The 24,167-nt window shown below is 37.9% G+C and overlaps 1 protein-coding gene across 1 annotated transcript in view; it reads right to left on the bottom strand.

The window, feature by feature from the left end:
• Positions 1–306: 306 nt before the first annotated feature.
• LOC145410838 (uncharacterized) overlaps positions 307–24,167 on the bottom strand; it is a 41,172-nt gene continuing 17,311 nt past the window's right edge. Inside the window, exons 7-12 of the mRNA XM_080280954.1 lie at positions 20,672–20,777; positions 19,382–19,542; positions 17,731–17,808; positions 15,555–15,630; positions 14,649–14,714; positions 307–627 (exon numbers count right to left, since the gene is read on the bottom strand). Of these exons, the coding sequence (XP_080137080.1) occupies positions 611–627; positions 14,649–14,714; positions 15,555–15,630; positions 17,731–17,808; positions 19,382–19,542; positions 20,672–20,777 (504 nt within the window). The 3' untranslated portion in view covers positions 307–610. The remainder of the gene's footprint in view (positions 628–14,648; positions 14,715–15,554; positions 15,631–17,730; positions 17,809–19,381; positions 19,543–20,671; positions 20,778–24,167) is intronic.

Below are 24,167 nucleotides of genomic sequence, written 5' to 3'. Positions count from 1 at the left end.
CTTTGTGTCGGGCCATGCATAAGTTTATGTGGGGGGGGGGGAATGCTTTTGTTTATCCAGGGCATCAGGTGAAAAGAAAAAAAATCTCTCTTTCTCCATCTTTGCATAGCGCCATGCGTAACTTTGCACAGGGGTTGAGTAGTTGATGGTGATGCACGGCCAGCACAGCCTGAGCTGTGCCTCGCAATGAGATGCTACCCAGCCTGAGCTGTGGCTCACAATCCACAGGTTAAATCACTAGGAATAGGTAGTTTGGAAAACAAATCACTTGGAATGGGCAGTTTGGAACACAAATCACTTGGAATGGGTAGTTTTGAAAATAAATCACCAGGAATGGGTAGTTTGGAAAATAAATCACTAAGGAAGAGGTGTTAAGGAGAGTCCTTAGCCACGAATACGAGCCTGGTGCGGTCTGAGTAAGGTTCAAGCCAGCCACATGCAGGGTATATACAGATGGGGCTGGCGGGGGTGGGATGTTTACAAGGGCGGCTGGAATGTGTCGGCTGGGTGCTGGGGGCGACAGTGGATGGAACGAGGCCTCCGCACCTCACCCGGCCCCACCCCCCAGGCCAGATCTGCACGTCTGGCCGGCCTTGGTGCGGCACAACACTCATGAGGGGCACAACACTGGAGGGGGAGAGTGCGGCACCATTTAGTCAGCGATGGGGTAAATGTTAGTGCATTGTATTTCTAGCTATGTCTACCTTTTATAAAATTACTAAGCATTATAACATATTTCTAGGTAACTCCCTATAATTTTACGAAACACTATAAGACTACTTGCCAATTTATTATAACATTACTATAGATTATGACACAATTCTAGCTATTTCTCTATAATAAAACTTAGTATTATGACACTACTTGCCAACTTATTATAACATTACTATAGATTATTATTCACTTTTGGCTAATTCTCTATAATAAAATTCAGCATTATGACACAAACTCCTATCTAATTTTCTATAATAAAACTCAGCATTAAGACACAAACTCCTCTCTAATTCTATCTATCTATCTATTTTCACTTCATAAGTTACTATATAAAGCCTAGAATTTGAAACATTAGGGTACTTTACCACTACACTATCTAGCTGTGACTTAATATACTTTACTACACATATTTCGTACTAAACCTTCTCCTTTATTACACACATCATTTGCTAACGCCTTCATTTTAGAGATTCGGTCAGCCTTTATTGGGAAATATTGCTTCACTACTGACCACATAAACTTCTAAATAAAGCCTATTGGTTATTAAAAAGATTACTAGTTAAATGGCTTCAATAATGAGCCTATTACTACCTTTATTACTGAGCCTACTACTCCCCTTTATTACCAAGACTACTATTATCCTTTATTTGAGACTATTTTCCTTTATTCATGAGCCTACTACTCTCCTTTATTACTGAGCCTACTACTCTCCTTTATTACTGAGCCTACTACTCTCCTTTATTACTGAGCCTACTACTCTCCTTTATCACTGAGCCTACTACTCTCCTTTATTACTGAGACTACTATTATCCTTTATTTGAGACTACTTTCCTTTATTGATGAGCCTAATATTATCCTTTATTTGAGTCTATTATCCTTTATTGATGAGGCTACTACTCTCCTTTATTACTGAGCCAACAACTCTCCTTTATTACTGAGTCTACTATCTTTCACTGATGAGCCTACTACCACCTTTATTAAGCCTACAACTCTCCTTTATTAACAAGCCTACAACTCCTTCCTTTATTAATAAGGCAACAACTCTCCTTTATTACACTCATCACTAGTAAAGTCTACCCGATAACTTTAATACAACTATCAACACCTAGGTAAAGATTCCACCTCAATATTTTACCCTCCTTTACTACACATATCTCTAGCTAATTCCTTTACTTATTCTTTATTACATACACCATAACCTAAAGTCTCCATTTTATAAACTTACTATGCCTGTGGGTTACATAAATCTATCTATCTATCTATTGCCAGACGCCTTAATCCTGTAAAGGGTGGCCACAAACAAATTGCCTCCATGTCGCCCTGTCCCCACGCCATTCCATTGCCCTGCTCCCAGCTCACACCCCCCTCTCTCGTATACCTCTCTACTCCATCCCTGCATCTCATCCTCGGCCTCCTCCTTCCCCTCTCTTGTTAAAAATTCCATCTAAATTCCAAATTGCTATAGTCTGTCTGATCTCTGTTGGCAAAGTTCCCTAACCTTTTTCCACTCCTTCAAAGGCCATATGTAGTCAGATTCGAGGCTAAATTTGATTAGTAACCAAGGAGACTCTGTACTACCTTATATTTGACTAGTAACCAAGGAGAATCAGTACCTTTTAACTAAGACCTATCAAATTTCATGCAGCCTTGACTGAGACCTCAAGTTAGATCTCATATATATATATATATATATATATATATATATATATATATATATATATATATATATATATATATATATATAAACTATTACTGAAGTCCCTATCTGATTATTTTCCCATATATTCATCAGTATTTACAAGCATGCACTATATAACTTAAGCAGAATTAATGTGTGGCAATAGATAGATAGATAGAGATAGAAAAATAGATAATTATAATGTATGAAAAAAAAGCTATATGCAGTTCTAATGATGTGTGTGTAGCAATTGTGGCTAAATTTAATGGCTAAATCTTTGTTATATATATATATGTACGAAAATGGAAAAAAATTTGAATCCAGTGATGTATATTTAATTTACTCTTGCTCTTTCCTAATTAGGTAGCCCTCTAGTTATAGTCGTGGCGCATGACTCTGAGGTTGTCATTATCGTACCCTGGCAACCTACCATTCAAAAGCGCGTCCTATTTCATGTATAAATGAGACGCAAGTGATTCGTGTATAATATGTTCATGTATAATAACATTCGTGTATAATAATATGATTTGTGTATAATATGTTCGTGTATAATAATATTCTTGTATAATAATATGATTCGTGTATATGATACGAAATTGGACGCAGTTTTGAATGGTAGGCTGCCAGGGTACGATAATGGCAACCTCAGAGTCGCTGCAACTACAGAAGAGTTTATTTTAAGGCAAATATAATAATCTAGAAAGTGCCGGAGTAAACTAGAAACTAACTCACTGGCAAAAAGGAGTTAAGGTATATTAAAAAAAGCCTTGCATTTTTTGGACAACAAATGTGTGCAAAATTTTAAATATTCAAAGGTACTGTCAGATAAAAGACTATATTTTCACTGGTTCAGAAGGTTCCTTAGCACCTTTTCCTTAGTGATTTATTTTTGCATATGGCTGATTAATACTGTTGTGTAGGTAATCTATGTAGAGTAAGGAAATGTTGGGGTGATTTACGGTATGTAATATGGACGGTCGGGTGTAATAAGCAATATAAGCTGCCTAGGAAAAGGTGTTAGGGAGCTTCCTTGGTCAATAAGACTATGGAAATGGACAGTTAGATGTAATAAGCAAAATAAGTTGGTTAGGAAAAGGTGTTGGGGGGGCTTTCAACGCCAATGAGAGTACAAAGATGGACAGTCAGATGTAATAAGCAAAATAAGTTGCTTAGGAAAAGGTGTTACGGAGCTTTCTGTGCCAATGAGAATACGAATATGGACAGTCAGATGTAATAAGCAAAATAAGTTGGTTAGGAATAGGTGTCAGGAAGCAATGAGAAATGAGCCAAAGTGTGCAATGTAAGCAAAGTGATTCTCCTTCAGCCAGAACCTACCAAGGGAATGTACAGTAGATCCATCCATGTAGCCATCTATCCTGTCTATCTATCTATCTACAGCCCGACGCCCTAATCCCGCAAAGGGTGGCCGCAGACAAAACGCCTCCAAGTCGCTGTCACCCACCATTTGACTGTCCTCCCCCCAACTCACTCTCCCCTCCCTCATATGCCTCTCACCTCCATCCCTCCACCTCATCCTCGGTCTACCCCTCCCTCTCCTCCCTCCATTTCACCTACATACACCCTCTTAGTCAGTCTTTATTCTCCATTCCCTCCATATGTCCAAACTCTCTATGCAAAAATAAATGATACAGTATTCTCACACATACATTACTCTCACTTATGCCACATCTTACTATCATCATTTTTGTGCTATTTTTTAAGTTAACAGGCTAGTTCAAAAATTCAAAACCCTAATGAGAACAAATCTAACAGACATCCTAAGTTTTACACAATACTGTACTTTTGAGACCTAGAAATTCAACAATATATATTTAGATTTATTTTAAACTCTGCGGCCTTTTATGAGCTAGCAAACTCAGACAAATTATTATATATATGGCATGACAAATGACTTTCAAACTGCTCTACCATTCATAGATGTAAAATACTAACTTCACTACAATATTTTAAACCCTACAGTAATGACAGAGGTAAAAGATATGCTAAATTTTACACCATACTTCCCTTTTCAAAAATTCTGTCCATATATCTTACTTTCAAAATTATAGCATTATTTATAAATGGACAAACAGGCCAGCTTAACAATAAACCATAAAGAGAAATCTGAAAAACATGCTAGCTAAGTTTTCTATCGTACCTCTCTTTCCCCCCCAAATTTAAATACTATACTGCATCTTACTTTTAAAATTAAAGTGCTAATTAAACAAAAAAAAATAGTAGTGGTAACAGTCTGCCTTAACAATCATAAATCCTACAATAATAATAATAATAATAATAATGATAATAATAATATGCTAGCTAAATTTTACACTGTACCTTCCTTTCCCCCCAAATAATTTAATTACTATCCTGCATCTTACATTTATATTTTTACCATTGCTTATAAAAAATATATATATAACAGGCTCTACCTATTCATATTTTTATCATGAAATATATAACAGGTTCTATCTATTCATATACTTATCACTGCTTATAAAAGAAATATATAAGAGATTGTATCTATTCATATATATTCATCATTATTAATAAAAGAAGTATCATAAAAGGCTGTAACTATTCAAATATATTTATCATTATTTATAAAAGATGTATAATAACAATCTATACCTATTCATATATTTATCATTATTTAAGAAGTATCATAACATGCTATAACTATTCAATAACCCTTCATATAGTTATCATTATTATAAAAGAAGTATAATAACAGGCTGTAACTATTCTATAACCCTTCATAAATTTATCATTATTCTTAAAAGACATATAATAACAGGCTATAACTATTCAATAACCCTTCATATATCATTATTTATTAAAGAAGTATAATAACAGGCTGTAACTATTCTATAACCCTTCATAAATTTATCATAATTTTTAAAAGATGTATATTAACAGGCTGTAACTATTCTATAACCCTTCATAAATTTATCATTATTTTTAAAAGACATATAATAACAGGCTGTAACTATTCTATAACCCTTCATAAATTTATCATTATTATAAAAGAAGTATAATAACAGGCTGTAACTATTCTATAACCCTTCATATAGTTATCATTATATATTAAATAAGTATAATAACTGGCTATAACTATTCTATAACCCTTCATAAATTTATCATTATTTTTTAAAAAGGTATCATAACAAGCTGTAACTATTCTATAACCCTTCATATACTTATCATTATTTATAAAAGATGTATAATAACAGGCTGTAACTATTCTATAACCCTATAATTAGGACGAGCGGGGACATGACAAACACTGAACAAGTTGCATGGTGCGGGACTGAGCAGGGCAGTGAGTGAAGGGGACGAGGGGGGGACGGGGAAGCAGCAAACACAGAGCTTGGTAGGGGATCAAATTATGAGACAGGCCTGCTGGTTAGACTCAAGCAATTTCTATTTAATTTTTCTATATAGTATTTGGATTTTAGGAGGCTGTGCACATTTTCTTTTTTCTTTTTCTTTTTCTTTTTAACCTCTTCAGTTCAGTAATGTGTTTTTAAAGTTAATTCTTGCTACTTCCTGATCATTTCAAATTTATGAATGATTTCTTGGTTTATGGGGTTTGTTTATGAATGTACAATACTTAACCCCAATTTGAAATGTTTCTCCTAAGCAAAATAAAAACTTATGAATGATTTCTTGTAATAAAGGAGGCTAATAATGGCTATCTAATCCCCCAATTTAAAATGAGTCTCTCTCCTATGCAAAATAAAAACTTAGGAAAGATATCTAGCAATAAAGAAGGTTAATAAAGGCTGTATCTAACCTCTCCAATTATACAGTCTCTCTCCCATGCAAAATAAAAACTTATGAATGTTCTCTTGTAATAAAGAAAGTCAATAATGGCTGTATCTAATCCTCCAATTTAAAATGAGTCTCTCTCCTATGCAAAATAAAAACTTGGGAAAGATATCTTGTAGTAAAGAGGGTTTATAGGCTGTATCTAACCTCTCCAATTATACAGTCTCTCTCCCATGCAAAAAAAAAAATTAAGGAAAGATTTCTTGTAATAAAGGATGTTAATAATGGCTGTATCTAACCTCTCCAATTTAAAATGAGTCTCTCCTAAGCAAAATAAAAACTTAGAATAGATCTCTTGTAGTAAAGTGAGTCAATAAAGGCTGCATCTAACCTCTCGAATTCAAAAGTCTTTCCTACATTAAATAAACTCGTCTGAAGGTAACAAGCACTAGGGAAAATCATTGGGGTGAAGGGGTTAATGCTGTCCTCTCAGCATGCACTCATTCCATTGACTAACAGTGCATTTAACCCCTCCAGCCCAAGGATGTCTTAGGGCCCATCCACACCAGAAGCTTGCAGGTGTGGGCGAGTTTCATATCACGGTAACCCAAACACAAGGCCCTACTGGAGGAACTTTTAAAGGTTACAGATGCAGAAATCACACCTACCCAAGCCAGCAAGGAAGACGTGTGGACATGGCTTTACTTGCTTTATTCTTTCTACCTCCAGACATCTTTATTCAACTCCGGAAAACATCCCTCCTACTTAAGGGGTTGGATTTTAATATCTGTTGATGCTTTGGGGCACTACACTGTATATTTAGGCAAGTATATGGCTAAATTATGAATGTATGGGCTGTTTATTTTACCTATCTATCTATCTATAGCCAGACCCCACAATCCCATAAGGGGTGGCCGATTGTCTTTGAGTTAGTTGTTTTACGAGGCGGGGCACTAACCCTCCACCAACCCACTCGTTGACATGTAGGGAACTATTTTATTTTATTATTTTCTGGGGAGGGGGACAAAAATTATTCACGTACCTTTCCATTCATAGGGGTTTATTACAACACCACTGCAAAAACTGACCAGAGGCAAATCAAAAAAATAAATCACTCAACTGAAGGGACTGAGGGAGATTTTTTTTGTAGTGAAGGCACTGGGGAGAGACTGTTTTTCTACCCCATATCTGCTAGAGGTCTTAGTTAATGCTATAAAAAAAAAAAAAAATCACTGAACTGAAGAGGTTAAGGGACATTACCAGAGAGAGCTTAGTGATCTTTTTCTTTCTAGGATTAACACCAATTCTCTTCTACCTCTTCCCTCTCCTTTACCAAAATACTGCTGCGCTCTTTTATGGTCTGTCTCTTACAACACTACCCTCTCTCTCTCTTTCTTTCTCTCTGATGGTGATGATGACAATGATGACAATGAAGGTGATGATGATGATGATGATGATGATGACAATAATGAAGATGAAGATGATGATGATGATGATGATGACAATAATGAAGATGAAGATGATGATGATGATGGGGATGAAGAAGACAATGACAATGATGATGATGATGATGATGGTGATGATAATGATGAAGATGAGGATGAAGAAGACAATGACAACAATGATGATGAAGAAGAAGAGGGTGATGATGATGATGATGATGATTTGGATGAAGATGATAATGACAACAATGAAGATGAAGAAGAAGAGGGTGATGATGATGATGATGATGATTTGGATGAAGATGATAATGACAACAATGAAGATGAAGAAGAGGATGATGATGATGATGATAATGATGGGGATGAAGAAGACAATGACAACAATGAAGGTGAAGATGATGATGATAATGAAGATGAAAATGATGATGATGATGATGATGATGATGATGATGGTGGTGATAATGATGATGATGAAGAAGACAATGACAACAATGAAGCTGATGTACAAGATGATGATGATGATGATGATGATGATGATGATGTTTATGATGATGGTGATGAAGAAGACAATAACGGCAATGAAGGTGAAGATGAAGAAGGGGATGAGGATGACAGCAACAAATTAGACTGCTACTGAAAACCATCTCAAAAAAATTAATCAAAAATCACCAAGTTCCTCCTGGTAATGTCCTAATGTGCACCTGTTACCCTCCTCCAATACAAACTACTTGGACACTACTTATAAATACCACAGGAAACACGTTACTGGGGTATGTATGTCCTAAAACACTGAATTCTAATCTAGGCAAAAGATTGATTTAGTACGGGTATGAAACAAACCTTAATTTCAATATTTTTAAAACTTTTCAAATGTTAAACTTTTAAAAATTCTGAGGTATATATTTCTAAAGTAAAAAATCATGACCTGTAATAGTAATAATCATGCTCATCACAAAAATAAATTAATAAACATCAATATAAAACATTCACATCAGTTTAATTACCTTTGAAATTTGGAGAGCTATCAAAAGACCGAAACATTTTAAAATCCATTATCACCTTCACGCCTTCAAATTTTGAGTTTATCAAAAAAAATAAATATATACTTTGAAGAGCCATTATCTATATTTTGATCACTACCTTCCAAGAAATTTTTAATAGCATTGGAAAAGAGAATTTAAAAACAAAAGCCAAATTTAGTGGCCAGAAAAGATCCACCTAATATTTTGCAATTTGTGGCTGGTATTCTTGTCGATTATGGAAGTTCCCTAACACCTCTTCCTTACCAGTTTATTTTGCAACTTACACCACCTCTTTTGTATTATCTACTGTAGTTTATTCTTGCTACTGTTGATTTTATGCAGCTTCGGAAAAACCCAATCTACTGTATCCCTATTTATCTATAGCCCGACACCCTAATCCCACAAAGGGTGGCCACAGACAAAATGCCTCCACGTCGCTCTGTCACCCACCATTTGACTGCCCTCCCCCCAGCTCATTCCTCCCTCCCTCATATACCTCTCAACTCCATCCCTTCACCTCATCCTTGGTCTCCCCCTCCCTCCACTTCACCTACATACACCCTCTTAGTCAGTCTTTCATTCTCCACATTAATCTGTCACCCACCATTTGACTGCCCTCCCCCCAACTCACTCCCCCCTCCCTCATATACCTCTCAACTCCATCCCTTCACCTCATCCTTGGTCTCCCCTCCCTCTCCCTCCCTCCACTTCACCTACATAAACCCTCTTGGTCAGCCTTTCATTCTCCATTCTCTCCACATGTCCAAACCAATTTAAGCAAGGGGTAGACCGAGACAATTTTCCATCCTTGCACTAATGAGGAAGTTGCACAAAATCAGCATTCGATAGCAAAAACAGAGGCAAAAAAGATGTGACAATACTGAACAGGGTTAATATTTTCAGTATATTATTTAAGTCTATTCGTTAACGATATAGTGTTGTTGTATTGCATTTGTTATTGTTGTTGTACTGTTTTTATTGTTATTGCATTGTTGTTATTATTATTAATGTTGTTGCTGTTGTACTGTTATTATTGTTGTTTTTATTATTGTTGATGCTGTTGTTTTTGTTATTGTACTGTTATTATTGTTGTTATTGCATTGTTGTTTTTATTATTGTTGTTGCTGTTGTAGTTATTACTGTTGTTATTGCATTGTTGTTTTTATTACTGTACTGTTATTATTGATGTTATTGCATTGTTGTTATTATTATTGCTATTGTTGTACTGTTATTATTGATGTTATTGCATTGTTGTTATTATTATTGCTATTGTTGTACTGTTATTATTGTTGTTACTGCATTGTTGTTATTATTATTGCTATTGTTGTACTGTTATTATTGATGTTATTGCATTGTTGTTATTATTATTGCTACTGTTGTACTGTTATTATTGTTGTTACTGCATTGTTGTTATTATTATTGTTATTGTTGTAGTTATTATTGTTGTTACTGCACTGTTGTTGTTATTATTGTTGTTGCTGCTGTTGTCCAATGTTCAACTGGATATAAACTTACTGCAGGTTGACACTGCCTCATCTCCTGCAATACACCATTTCCCTTTGAAGGCATGGAGCGAGTTGAGGGGCATTTATAAAGCTAGACAGCAGATCTACCCAGTTATATCATTGCTATTGTGTGAAAGTACCCCCACTAGCACTAAAAATTACATGGACTGCACAAATAACATACAAGATTACTGCCATTTCGAATTCAGATGTAAAATGGTAAGGAAGAGGTGTCAGGAAGCCTCTAAGCTGACAAGAATACCAGTCCAAACTCCCATTCATTTAGTGTTTATCTATAGTTACCAAAACAGTAATTGAAGGATGATGAAGATTACCATAACTCTGAATGCATGTCGTTATAATCAGACCCCATTCATTTAGGGTTTATCTGTAGTTACCAAAACAGTAATTAACGGATGATGAAGATTACTATAACTGAATGCACGTCGTTATAATCAGACCCCATTCATTTAGGGTTTATCTATAGTCACCAAAACAGTAATTAAGGGATGAGGAAGATTACATTAACTCTGAATGCATGTCCTTATTATCAGACCCATTCATTTAGGGTTTATTTATAGTAACCACAATAGCAATTAACGGATGATGAAGACTACAATAACTCTGAATGCATGTGGATATCATCAAATGGTTATCAAAATGAAGCATCCAAAATTCAAATTCCAATCAACGTTACCAAAACAGTAGTTAAGGGATGATGAAGACTATATTAACTTTGAATGCATGTGGGTATCATCAAATGGCTATCTAAATGAAGCATACAAAGTTCAAATTCAAATCAACGTTCAACATAAATTATATTAACTTTAAATGTATGTGGTTTTCATCAAATAATGTTCAAAATGGAGCATCCCAAATTCAAATTCCTAAAACGGATCAATGTACAACTAAGACTTCTTTAAAGACTGGGGGGTAATTTTGACTAGTAACCAAGGAGACTTACTTCTACATATGTAATAAGACATCGAATAGTAAAGACTGGGGGGGTAATTTTGACTAGTAACCATGGAGACTCATCACTACCTCATAACTAAGGCTCTCCATATAGTAAAACCAATACTCTACTGTTCTGGATTGCCTAAAGGGTGCAGACTAACAGTAATATTGACAATGAAGAAGGATGTCGGTGTTTTTGTGGTCCCAGCCTCTTCTTAACATGAAATACGTGGAATGCAGCCTAAAATTATCCTTCTTCAGTCTACCATACTCCTTCTGGGGAACAGGGAGGAGTGAAGGACATTTGTATATAGTTAATTCAGCACCATCACATGACAGCATTCTCCTCCAGAACCAAGATTATCATCATCATCATCCAATCCTACGTTGCCCCATGAGGAGCGTTGAAGCCCAAGGCTAGGCAAATTGGTCCTGACATTTAAGATGAGAGAGACCAGCCTCACTCATCCCTGAGTGGCATTACATGAGCAATAAACCCCAACCACCCCTTGGATATAAACCTTCACCGGCTCAATCTGACTGGAGTGATACACCTACCCACTGAACCACCAGGTGCCAGAACCAAGATTAAAATAAAGAATCAGCAAGATTTTATGTTGACTCTCACAGCACTCTCACCAATCCCGTGCTCTAGACTGACCTATGTTGCTAATACAATACTCATTCAGATAAAGCGATGGATATTTGGATTTGGGATGCTCCACTCAAATATATACCTGTTTACAAAAATACGCTGATTTCAAAATTTATAAGGGAGGCTATGACACACTAACCATGCATTCAGTCAAAGGTATTTACTAGAAATTAATATGCTTAGGGACTTTCAAAATCACTTTCAAATAGAGCGATTTCCTTTTAAATTTATCCTTCCTGCTATACCTCTTTCACCTTAACTTGGCCCAAATTTTCGTCTTTTTGCAGCTTATTTCACGTAGCTCAGTGGCAGATAAAGACAATACTACGGCTCTACATCCTTTCCCATAGCACTTCTTCGTGACTAGCATCATATTCCAGCGTTAATCTAAGGTTACAACTCAGCATTCATGATGGAGGGATGGCAATTGTAGGCCAAGTTAGAGCGAAAGGAGTATACCAGACGATTATATTCAACTCCAGAAGGGCCTCTCGTATTGAAGGGGTAAATTAAAGCTATATCAATCCCCCCACAGTTTAAAAAGCCTATCCTAAGCTCAATATACTCATGAAAATATGGCAAAAATAAAACGAAAAAAGATGCTTCCAGAATCAAAGGGATAAAACACAGATTAAAACAACTATTAACCCTTTCAGTCCATTTTTTTATTATTATTATTATTTTTTATTTCGTTTTTTTTTGTGTGTATTTTATCTCTATTATATTATTTTTTTATCTTATTCTTGCAAGGACCATGATAGTCTACGTTTTATTATTATTACTATTATTATTATTATTTTATTTTATTATTTTATTTTCTATTTAATTATTTTTTTATTTTATTCTTGCAAGGACCATGACAGTCTACATTTTATTATTATTTTATTTTATTATTTTATTCTCTATTTTATTATTTTTTTATTTTATTCTTGCAAGGACCACATGATACGATTCTGCTAGGGGTGGGTGGGGAGGACTTTCACGGTGAAGGGGTTAAAGAATTTTGTATCTACTTCCCCCAGTTAAGTCTATCCTCAGCTGAATTCTATCTATCTATCTACCTACAGCCAGATGCCTTAATCCCATAGAGGTGTCCACAAACAAATCACCTCCATGTTGCCCTGTCCCCTGCCATTTTGCTGCCCTCCCCCAGCTCACACCCTCCTCTCTCATCTACCTCTCCACTCCATCCCTCCATCTCATCCTCAGACTCCCCCACCACTTCACTGCCCTCGCCCTAGCTCCCCTCTCTCTCATACACTGTACCTCTCCACTCCATCCCTCCATCTCATCCTCAGCCTCCCCCTCCCTCCATCTCATCCTCGGCCTCCCCCTCCCTCTCCCCCTTCAATATTACAGGCTCTGAATGTTGAATAAAATCATCTAGCGGTAGGAAGGACAGCATACAGGGTGGTTTATATATTGCACAACTCAATCCTCGTGTTTTGCGGGGACGGCTATCAGTGTCACCAGCGTCTATCCAACACCATTTCTACTTTGCATTATATTCATTTTTTACGCAAGGAAGAAGGAACCCAAGGCCAGGAGTCCGCATATGGTTCCCTCCAAGAAAAAACAAAAATAAGATGAAAGAGAGCCTAATTCAAGATCCATTCATGCCTTATAATGTCTTTCTTTCTGTCTTTTTTTTTCTTTCTTTTCTTTCTTTCTTTTTTCTTTCCTTTCTTTCTTTCTTTCTTTTTTTTCTTTTCTTTCTTTCTTTTTTCTTTCCTTCCTTTCTTTTTTTCTTTCTTTCTATTTATTCTTTTTCTTTCTTTTTCCTTTTCTTTCTTTTTTTCTTTCCTTTTTTTTTTTCTTTTTTCATTTTTTTTTTTTTTGCATGTTCCCCTCGGGTAAGGAAGCTCCCTAACACCTCTTCCTAAGCAGTTTATTTTAATTATTACTCCTTACTATCCTGTTTTGTGTTATATAAATCACTCACATATTTAGCATGATATATAAACGGATATTAACCTGCCATATCCAAGAATAAATCACTATGGAAGAGGTGTTAGGGAGCATAATTATTACTCCTTACTATCCTATTTTGTGTTATATAAATCACTCACATATTTAGCATGATATATAAACTGATATTAACCAGCCATATCCAAAAATAAATCACTAAGGAAGAGGTGTTAGGGAGCATAAATGTTACTCCTTACTATCCTGTTCAGTGTTATATAAATCACTCACATATTTAGCATACCAGGCATATCCAAGAATAAACCACTATGGAAGAGGTGTTTGGGAAAGAACATGGACCACAGTGTCTGCTTTTCTACTGACTGAATGGCTGATCAGTAACACCATGAGGCAGATAAATGTCTTTGAAGCCCACACAAGCAGACTGAGCCGTCCTTGGAAGACACGAGGCCCAAGGAACGCAATATATAATACCACCCTAGATATAACAAGCCATCGGACTGAAGTGGTTATGCGCTAAGACCCTAAATGAATGGGTAGAAAATAATAATAATAATAATAATAAAATAATCCATCCATCATCCAATCCTACATTGCCCCATGAGAAGCGTAGGATAATAATAATAATAATAATAATAATAATACCTGTAATAATAATAATAATAACAATAACAGTCATAGTAAAACTGCAAAATACAGGTTGTTTTTTTTCTGGCCACAAATTTGAAAAAAAAAAAACAAAAAAAAAACAGTACATTTTAATTTACCTTCATGATCCACTTTTACACCAGGGGGAAACGTAAATGGAAAGTATCAGTGTTTGGTCACAGTCACCCATATATAAAAATCTTCCTCTATTTTTAAAAGTCTCCGAAGAATTATTTTTAAGCCAAGAGTATGGATATAATATGGTAAAAAACGCACACATATATTTTAAAATCTGTTATGGTAGGAGTATTTTGAGAGACTTCGACTGACCTTTCAAGATGTAATCGGTGAGGAGTGTTGGAACAGTGGGACTGTCCTCGTTTATGGCTGTCAGGACTGGAAAACAAACTCTTTTAAAATATCCAGAGTAATGATGATGTAATGCAGGTTTAGTACAGAGTGTTAGTAATGTACATAAGTAATAAAGTGTACAATGAGGCTGTCTTTACTTATGGCTGTCCAGACTGGAAAACAAACTCTATTAAAATATCAGGAGTAATGATGATGTAATGCAGGTTTAGTACAAAATGTTAGTAATATAGTACATGTGCATTACTGAAATAAAGTGTACACTGAGGCTGACTTTACTTATGGCTGTCAAAAGTGGAAAACAAAATCATTTAAAATATGCAGGTTTAGTACAAAATGTTAGTAATACTGTACCACATGTACATAATATAGAGAGCACATGTACATAATAGTAATAAGGTGTACATTGAGGCTGCCTTTATTTATGGTTGTCAAGAGTGTAAAACAAAATCATTTAAAGTAAAAGGTGTTTGAAAAATGTAATAATAATTCAATACTACACATCAGTAATAATTATAGTCTATACACTACATCATTCTAACCTCTCTTCCCATCATCATTCTAACCTCTCTTCCCATCATCATTCTAACCTCTCTTCCCATCATCATTCTAACCTCTCGTCTAACATAATATTGTCAGTACATGTTAAATAATAATTAAATAATATATGGTGGGAATTTTTTCATGGAGAGAGAGAGAGAGAGAGAGAGGGAGAAAAATTTACTCACTCCTGATGTGGATTTGGAGAGTGTGTGTGTGTGTGTGTGTGTGTGTGTGTGTGTGTGTGAGAGAGAGAGAGAGAGAGAGAGAGAGAGTGTGTGTGTGTGTGTGTGTGTGTGTGTGTGTGTGTGTGTGCAATTTACTCACTCTTGATCAGGATTTGAAGGGTAGGGTTGTGTGGGGGTCCGTGGCCAACATCGTATGGGATCACAGTGGTCAAGTACTGAGGGAAAAAAAAAAAAATAAAATAAAGACAAATACCACCCCCATCTTTATCATTATCATCATCATCATCATCATCACCACCATCATCATCATCATCACCATAACCATCATCATTATCATCACCATCATCGTCTTCATCACCACCACCACCACCATCATCATCATTCTCATCACCATCATCATTATCATCATCATCACCATAATCATCTTCATCACCACCACCACCACCATCATCATCATCATCCGGACCTCCTTTCCCACCCTAGGGCAGGGTGAGGAGTAGCAACATCCAGACAGCCTAAGTTTACCCAATCCAATAGGCCACACTTCCATTCACTCATCATTCAAGCCCCTGGAATCCTGGCTCTTCCGAACATAGATGGGATATTAAAGCTTTCCACCCAAGGATGTATTATTATATTCTACTTCTGGTGTTCATGGAGGATTACACTCCGCTCAGGACATTTTCAAACTTAAAGGATTGGGCAAAAGTCAAGACACACATTTTCTATCTATAGACCGATGCCCTAATCCTGTAAAGGGTGGCCGCAGACAAAACGCCTCCAAGTCGCTCTGTCACCCACCATTTGACTACCCTCCCCCCAACTCACTCCCCCCACCCTCATATACCTCTCAACTCCATCCCTCCACCTCATCCTCAGTCTACCCCTCCCTCTCCCTCCCTCCACCTCACCTACATACACCCTCTTAGTCAGTCTTTCATTCTCCATTCTCTCCACATGTCCAAACCACCTCAATGTATTTCTCCTAATCTTCTCAACCACATCCACATCCACCCCACAACGTTCCTTCAATTCTTCATTTTCACAGTACAGTAAAACTTCACTATAATGGCCTAATTGGGTCCCATGCCATTTCGAAAAAAGTGAAATTCCGATAAAAGTGACATCCGGACTTCCCCCTGCTAATCCGAACTTTTTCCGACATATCAGACAGTAATCCGGATCGCACCAATGGTTTTTAAACTGTTTTCACTACCACTGCAGTACTGTACTGTGTTATACATTCACTACATTAATCAAATGGTATAATATATGTATAATAATACTGTACCGTACACTGATAGACAATGTCTTTTATTTACCTTATTGCGGTGAATGTGGCTGAAGTGGTCAGGCAGTCAAGACCACTTCTGGCTTTATTGGACTTTTTCTGATACATAAAAATTTAGTTCGGTAGCTCACTGATTCTGATAAAAGCAAATTCCAGTATATCGAAGTCCGTTATATGGAGGTTTTGCTGTACTCTTAATACGTGTAAAAAAAAAAAAAAAAAAGTCTAGCGAAATGAAACAGAGCGAGAAGTTTTCAAAATTACTTATAAAAAAACTAGGCTATGTTGCATGTTCTTTTACTTAGCTTAAAACTGCCATATCTCCCACCCAGTATGAGGAGCTGTAAAATGAGAGTAGTACTAGAATATGGTGCTAGTCATGAAGAAGTGCTACGGAGAGAATGGAGTACAGAGTAAGGGCACTGTCTGATTCTAGCAATGCAGAATGGAAAATGGACTCCACATGGACAAAATCTTCGCTAAATTAAGGTGGATGAACTATAATAAAAACAACAGCTATAAAAAAACTACATAGATTCTTCAAAATACTACTAGATTAAAAACAAAGACAGTAAGCATCTAAAAAAAAATAATCTATCTATCCACAGCCCGATGCCCTAATCCTGCAAAGGGTGGCCGCAGACAAATAATCTATCTATCTATCTATCCACAGCCCGACGCCCTAATCCTGCAAAGGGTGGCCGCAGACAAATAATCTATCTATCTATCTATCTATGCACAGCCCAACGCCCTAATCCTACAAAGGGTGGCCGCAGACAAATAATCTATCTATCTATCCACAGCCCGACACCCTAATCCTGCAAAGGGTGGCTGCAGACAAATAATCTATCTATCTATCTATCCACAGCCCGACGCCCTAATCCCGCAAAGGGTGGCTGCAGACAAAATGCCTCCATGTTGCTCTGCCACCCACCATTTGACTGCCCTCCCCCCAACTCACTCCCTCCTCCCTCATATATAATAAAATACATAAATCAATCAAGTTAGTCCTTTTAAACAGTACCTTAGGGTCAGTGCCATTTGGTCCAACTTTCTTCTGCTTCTTCTTTTCAACGCTAAAGTTTCTCCTCTTGTTCTGGACCTGCAAAAGTATAAACACAATATTATAAGTAATTCTTAATGTGCTTTCACTTACACATGAGACAGGAAGTGTTAGGAGAAACACACTGAGGTGGCTTGGCCATGTGGAGAGGATGGAGAGACAGACTGACAAATGAGGAAGTGAAGGAGCGTTGTGGTGTGGATGTGGATGTGATAGGAAGCGTTAGGAGAAACACATTGAGGTGGTTTGGCCATGTGGAGAGGATGGAGAGACAGACTGACAAATGAGGAAGTGAAGGAGCGTTGTGGTGTGGATGTGGATGTGATAGGAAGTGTTAGGAGAAACACACTGTGGTGGTTTGGCCATGTGGAGAGGATGGAGAGTGAGAGACTGATGAGGAGAGTGTATGTGAGTGAGGTGGAGTGGGGGGGAGAGGAAGGGGGAGGCCAAGGATGAGATGGAGGGATGGAGTGGAGAAGTATATGAGGGAGGGGGGTGTGAGCTGGGAGCAGGGCAGTGAAATGGCAGGAGACAGGGCGACATGAGGGTGATTTGTTCATGGCCACCCCTCACAGGATTGAGGCATCTGGCAATAGATAGACACTCTTACACATTTTTTACTATAAAGTACAGGAACGCACTGCACATAACACAGAATTGTTCATTACTAATACGATGTGCAGTGAGAGGACAGGGCTGAAACAAGTCACATAATACATTAATTTCAATATACTACTGTACTTATTCCTTTGTATTGGTTATAGATTTAAATACTGTTCATACACATACACTCAATTACTTAAGAATGGACTTTAATATACACATACACCCAGTCACTTAAAAATAGGCTTGAATACATACACATACACCAAATCACACAAGACATATATTGATACTTCTCTGTAGCCTGGAATGTTCTTTTTAAATATTTGAGATGAAAATTTCTTTCTCAAATATTACCCTTACTTGGAGCAATTTCCACCTAACACAGTACTTTTAATGCACATCTATAGTGATAAGTGAGGAGTTACTATATATGCAATAATACTGTAAAATAACCCACTAAGATGGTTTGGGCATGTGGAGACGATGGGGGATGACAATTGGGTGCAGAAAGTCAGAAGTGTAAACAACGTGGACAGGCTTGCAAAAGGCAGACAGAAAAAGACCTGGGATGAGGTCAAAGAGTGTGACCTCAGGGATAAGGGACTGAATGGGGAGGCAGCCAGAGATCAAGCAGCATGGAGAGGCACCATTAGGCGACCGAGGCCGACGTATGGAAGCATGTTGGAGCCTTTATAAATGACATGAAACGAAATGATGGTAATGGGATGGGGTTAAAATGGCAATCATGGTGAGAAAATGGAAAGAGGATTGAGAAAATTGAAAAAGGATTGATAAATTGGAAAGAGGATTGATAAACTGTAAAGAGGATTGATAAATTGGAAAGAGGATTGTGAAAATGGAAAGAGGATTGATAAAATTGAAAAAGGATTGAGAAAATGGAATGAGGATTGAGAAAATGGAAAGAGGATTGAGAAAATGGAATGAGGATTGAGAAAATGGAAAGAGGATTGAGAAAATGGAAAGAGGATTCAAAACTACAGCATACCTGGAGAAGGAGAGAGATAAATGAGTTCTTGAGCTCCTTCTCATACTCGAGCTCGTCTCTGAGGGCCAGCTGGGCAATGAGGGTCTCGGAGTACTGCCGCACCACCACCTCCAGCTCCAACAGGGCCTCGTTCAGCGCGTTTACCGACATACTGCGCAGCTCTGGGGGAGGACAGGATGGTGATTTGATTTTCTTTTCTTTTATGCAAGAAAGAAGGAATACACTGAGGTGGTTTGGGCATGTAGAGAATGAAAGACTGACTAAGAGGGTGTATGTAGGTGAGGTGGAGGGAGGGAGAGGGAGGGGAAGACTGAGGTCTGAGGATGAGGTGGAGGGATGGAGTTGCGAGGTACATGAGGGAGGGGGGAGCGAGTTAGGGGGAGGGCAGTCAAATGGTGGGTGACAGAGCGACTTGGAGGCATTTTGTCTGAGGCCACCCTTTGCGGGATTAGGGGGTATGGCTATAGACAGACAGAGAAGAAGGAACCAAAAGCCCGCAAGATGGTTCCCTCCAAGAAAAAACAAAAACAAGATAACAGAGAGACAAATTCAAGATCCGTTCATTTATTTGTTTATATTGCCAAACTAAAGACTTTTTGTATGGTAAGTCGGGCATACAATCATACCTCACTATTGTATTTACAGTTTCATTATTGCTAAATTTGGTTCTTTGCTGAGTAATAATCTATCTATCTCTCTACTGCCAGACACCTTAATCCTGCAATGGGGTGGCCACAAACAAATCACCTCCACATCATCCAGTCCCCTGCCATTATGCTGCCCTCTCCCTAACTCACACACCCTCTCTCTGATTAATAAACTATCACAAACTATGCTAGTTTAAAGCATTTTTTTTATTACCAGTATTTAACATTTGTTTTTAAATAACATTAAAACACACTTTAAAGAAATGTGTTGGTGGAGGGTTAGTGCCCCTCCCTGTAAAACATCTAACTCAAAGACAAACGGCCACCCCTTACGGGATTATGGCGTCTGGCTATAGACAGATGGATAGCTTTTCATTCCTTCTTCAAACAAACAAATATTAACGACACAGAAACTGACTAGTAAAAAAGAATTTGTGTGAGATGGGGGGGGCAGGCTAATGGCTGAGGACAGGGTGACAAGGAGATGATGGAGGTAATATGGAGACAATTTTTCTGAGGCATCTGGTGATAGACAAACAGATAGACAGAATGACTTGACAGATTGGTAGACAGACAGATAGATAGATAGATAGACAGAAAGATAGACAGACTGATTGATAGATAGACAGACTGATAAACTTACTGTCAGCATAGAGGTGGGGTGGACATGGCCTGGTGGGTGCGTCCTGAGAGCTGTCTGGTGAAGAGGAATTCTCATCCACGCCTTCATCCTCGGAGCTGCTGCCCTCCTGTATATACACAAAATAGTCATAAAATTTGACAAAGTTCCCAAAATATCAGTAGCCATGTTAGTTGCGATCAAAATGGAAATATCGTTACCCCAAAAATTGCCATTAATATTACTTGACACCATTTTAAGTGACTTTCCTAAAGGCTCTTCTCCAGTGATTTATTTTACACCCTATACCTTAAAATATTCACTTCTGCTATTAATGCAAACTGTGTCAATATTAAAAATGGATATATAAAAGCTTGGAAAATGTTAAGGGGTAATATGTAAAATAAACTAGGGAAAGACGCTGCCATGAATTTTACAAGAGGCCTAAAATGTGTGTCCATATACAGCAGGCTCTCAACATTCACGGAGTCAATGTTTTCAGGCTTCAAAGATTCATGGATTGCCCCCCCTGTGGAGCCATGACTGAATTTAATGGGTATGATTGCAAGAACCTGGGGTATATATGAGGCGCTTTGAGCCAGAGGGGCGACTGTGCATTTTGCTTATTTTCGGTAATTGGTTGTTAAACTTTGACATGGCTAATTATCATCATCATCACCGGACCTCCTTTCCCACCTAAGGGCAGGGTGAGGAGCAGCAATGTCCAGACAGCCCAAAATTACCCAATCCAATGGGCCACGCTTCCATTCACTCATCATTCAAGCCCCCGGAATCCTGGCTCTATCGGATACGCCAAAAACATTCACCACGTATAGCTAATTATACAATGGCAAAATTATACTTATATGCATTTTATTTTTTAGCTTGAAAGTGCTGGCCAAGATGATTAAAATGGTGTAAACGTGACATGTCTTAAGTATATTACAGTTTGGTAATTAGATGTCAAAGCAAATAAGCAAACTGCACGGTCGCCCCTCTGGCTCGGAGCACCTCATATGTAGCTGATGACTTGCCCACACAAGTCATCAGTGATTTGTGATATTTTAAGCTGCTTTCAGGTCCCAGATGTGGTTTATTAGGTACAGTATGTGCACACTTTCAAACGCAGTGTGTCCAGGAATCTCAGAATGATCGAATCTTGAATTTGGCTCTCTCTTGTATTTTGTTTTTCTCCTGGATGGAAGAGTTTGGTGGTCTCGTTGCCTTTGGTTCCTTCTTCCTCAAAAAAAAAAAACACGCTCACAGGGGGTGATTTGCAGCTGTAGAGGCATTTACAGGAGGGCGCACAAAACATTCGAGGAAATTTCACATTCGCAGGGGTCTGTGTCCCCTAACCCCCGCGAATGTGGAGGGCGTACTGTATTTTTAAATATTCTGTGATTTCCATTTTACCAAATTTTTCAGTTAATGCCATAATATTTTTCTTTAATGAGTAGAAACAAAGAAAAAAAGTCTTAATAATTTACTCTAGGAAATGAGAATACTAGAACTATATACACATCTACCTGGAATGAGTTTGAACAGATTTAAAATTATTACATGCTTTGTAAATAAAAATGAGTAATGATACCACCTTTTAAAAATTAATAAGGTTAGTTATAATATACCACTCTAGCAATCACTTTTCTTTTTAATCTTAGTCAAACTTAATTCTTTTTCTAAAATGATAGTACACTACTGTCCATTGCCAGAACTATGCAATTCTGCGTTAGTGTGTTTAAATTGAAAAGCCTTATCTATATCTGGCTTCAGATACTGTAAATCCTCTTCCTAAGTGATTTATTTTGCTTATTACACCCCATCATTACTATTATTATTATCATTATTATTGAAACTATATAAATAACACAAAATATTGCTGAGGTGTAATACGCAAAATAAATCATTAGCGAAGAGGTATTAGGATATCGGGTCACTTGGAATTCGACCCAAAGTGAGCGAGTGAGTGGATAAGTGAACTGAGAGAGAGAGAGAGAGAGAGTGTTAAGAAGTGGCTGCCATATTATTAAAAGTGAGAGAGAGAGAGAGAGAGAGAGAGACGAATGAATAAGTAATAGTAGTATAAGTTGTTCCCTAGGCAGTCTGGCAGAACAGCCCCGAGTCCCTTAGGAAGGCCACGGCCGAGACCGGGCTTTCCCACAGAGCCCTGAAGAAGTGTATGTTGTGTTGTTGGCGTAGGTGATTGTGTGCAATGCAGTCTTGCATAATGTGCTTAATAGTATGTGGTGCTGTGTTGCATATTGTGTGCAATGCAGTCTTGCATAATGTGCTTAATAGTATGGGGTGCTGTGTTGCATATTGTGTGCAATGCAGTCTTGCATAATGTGCTTAATAGTATGGGGTGCTGTGTTGCATATTGTGTGCAATGCAGTCTTGCATAATGTGCTTAATAGTATGGGGTGCTGTGTTGCATACTATGTGCAATGCAGTCTTGCATAATGTGCTTAATAGTATGGGGTGCTGTGTTGCATCCTGGACAAGCATCAGCGACGGAGTCATCCAGCCTCTTCTGGTAGCTTAAGAGGGCTGGATGGTGCCCACATCTCAGCCCGGCCAGGTGGACCCTGTCCTCACGAGGGAGATGGGATTCAGAAGGGTGGATATCAAGGGGCTGTGCATACAGCTGTGTGTTGTCTTTAAGTGACTGAATGGAGCGGCGAGTGATCTGAGTGTGGATATGCTTCTGGAAGCTGGTCTGAGGTGGGCGAGGGGGGAGAGATGACAGTATTTGTGTATGGTATCGTGTGCCGGGTGTTGTTTTGATGTTCCTTGGTGTGGGTGGATGTGCTGCCATGTACTGTAGTGGATGTTGTGGGTTTGTGGAGGCTGCAGCAAGAAACTGGGTGCCTCTCATATCTAGGTGATCCTTGACTTTGAGGACTTTGGTTTCTTGATGTAGGTGGTCTGTGGGTGTAGTAGCTGTGCAGCCTGTGATTATTTTTAGGGCCTTGTTCTGTATGGTCTGTAGAGTATTGTAGTGTGTTTTAGCGAGGTTAGAAGCCCAGGCAGGGCTTGCATAAGTCATCAATGAACGTATGTATTGTTTGTATACTGTGGTGGTGGTTTCTTTGTTGTGTCCAAATGTTGTATGGGCAAGTGACCTCAGGTCATTGAGTCTTGGCGTTATTTTATTTTTAATGTTTGTGTTGTTTAAATGACACTGATGTATTGTATGTTACACCAAGGATTTTGTGTGTGTCTGTGTGTGGTAGGGGAGTGTTGTTTATGGTGAGGTGTGGGATGTGACTGTGTTCTGCTGTCCAGTTTGTGAGAAGGGTCACTAGATTTGGCTGGGGCTAGTTTGAGCCTATTTGTGGTGAACCATTCGCGTAGTGTGTTGAGGTAAGGTTGAATGATGTGTGCAACTGTGTTTGTGTTTTGGTACGTACATGTAAGTGTTATATCATCTGCACAGGAAGCTGTGTGTATCTGTGGTGTGTGGGGTGTGGGTATGTCGTGCATGTATAGGTTAAAGAGTGTAGGGGACAAAACAGATCCT

Source organism: Coenobita brevimanus, chromosome 11 (assembly GCF_032717465.1).
Source record: "Coenobita brevimanus isolate Jiangsu-jjx chromosome 11, ASM3271746v2, whole genome shotgun sequence".
In the NCBI taxonomy this organism is placed as follows: Eukaryota; Metazoa; Arthropoda; class Malacostraca; order Decapoda; family Coenobitidae; genus Coenobita; species Coenobita brevimanus.
This window is presented reverse-complemented; position numbering and strand designations above follow the sequence as displayed.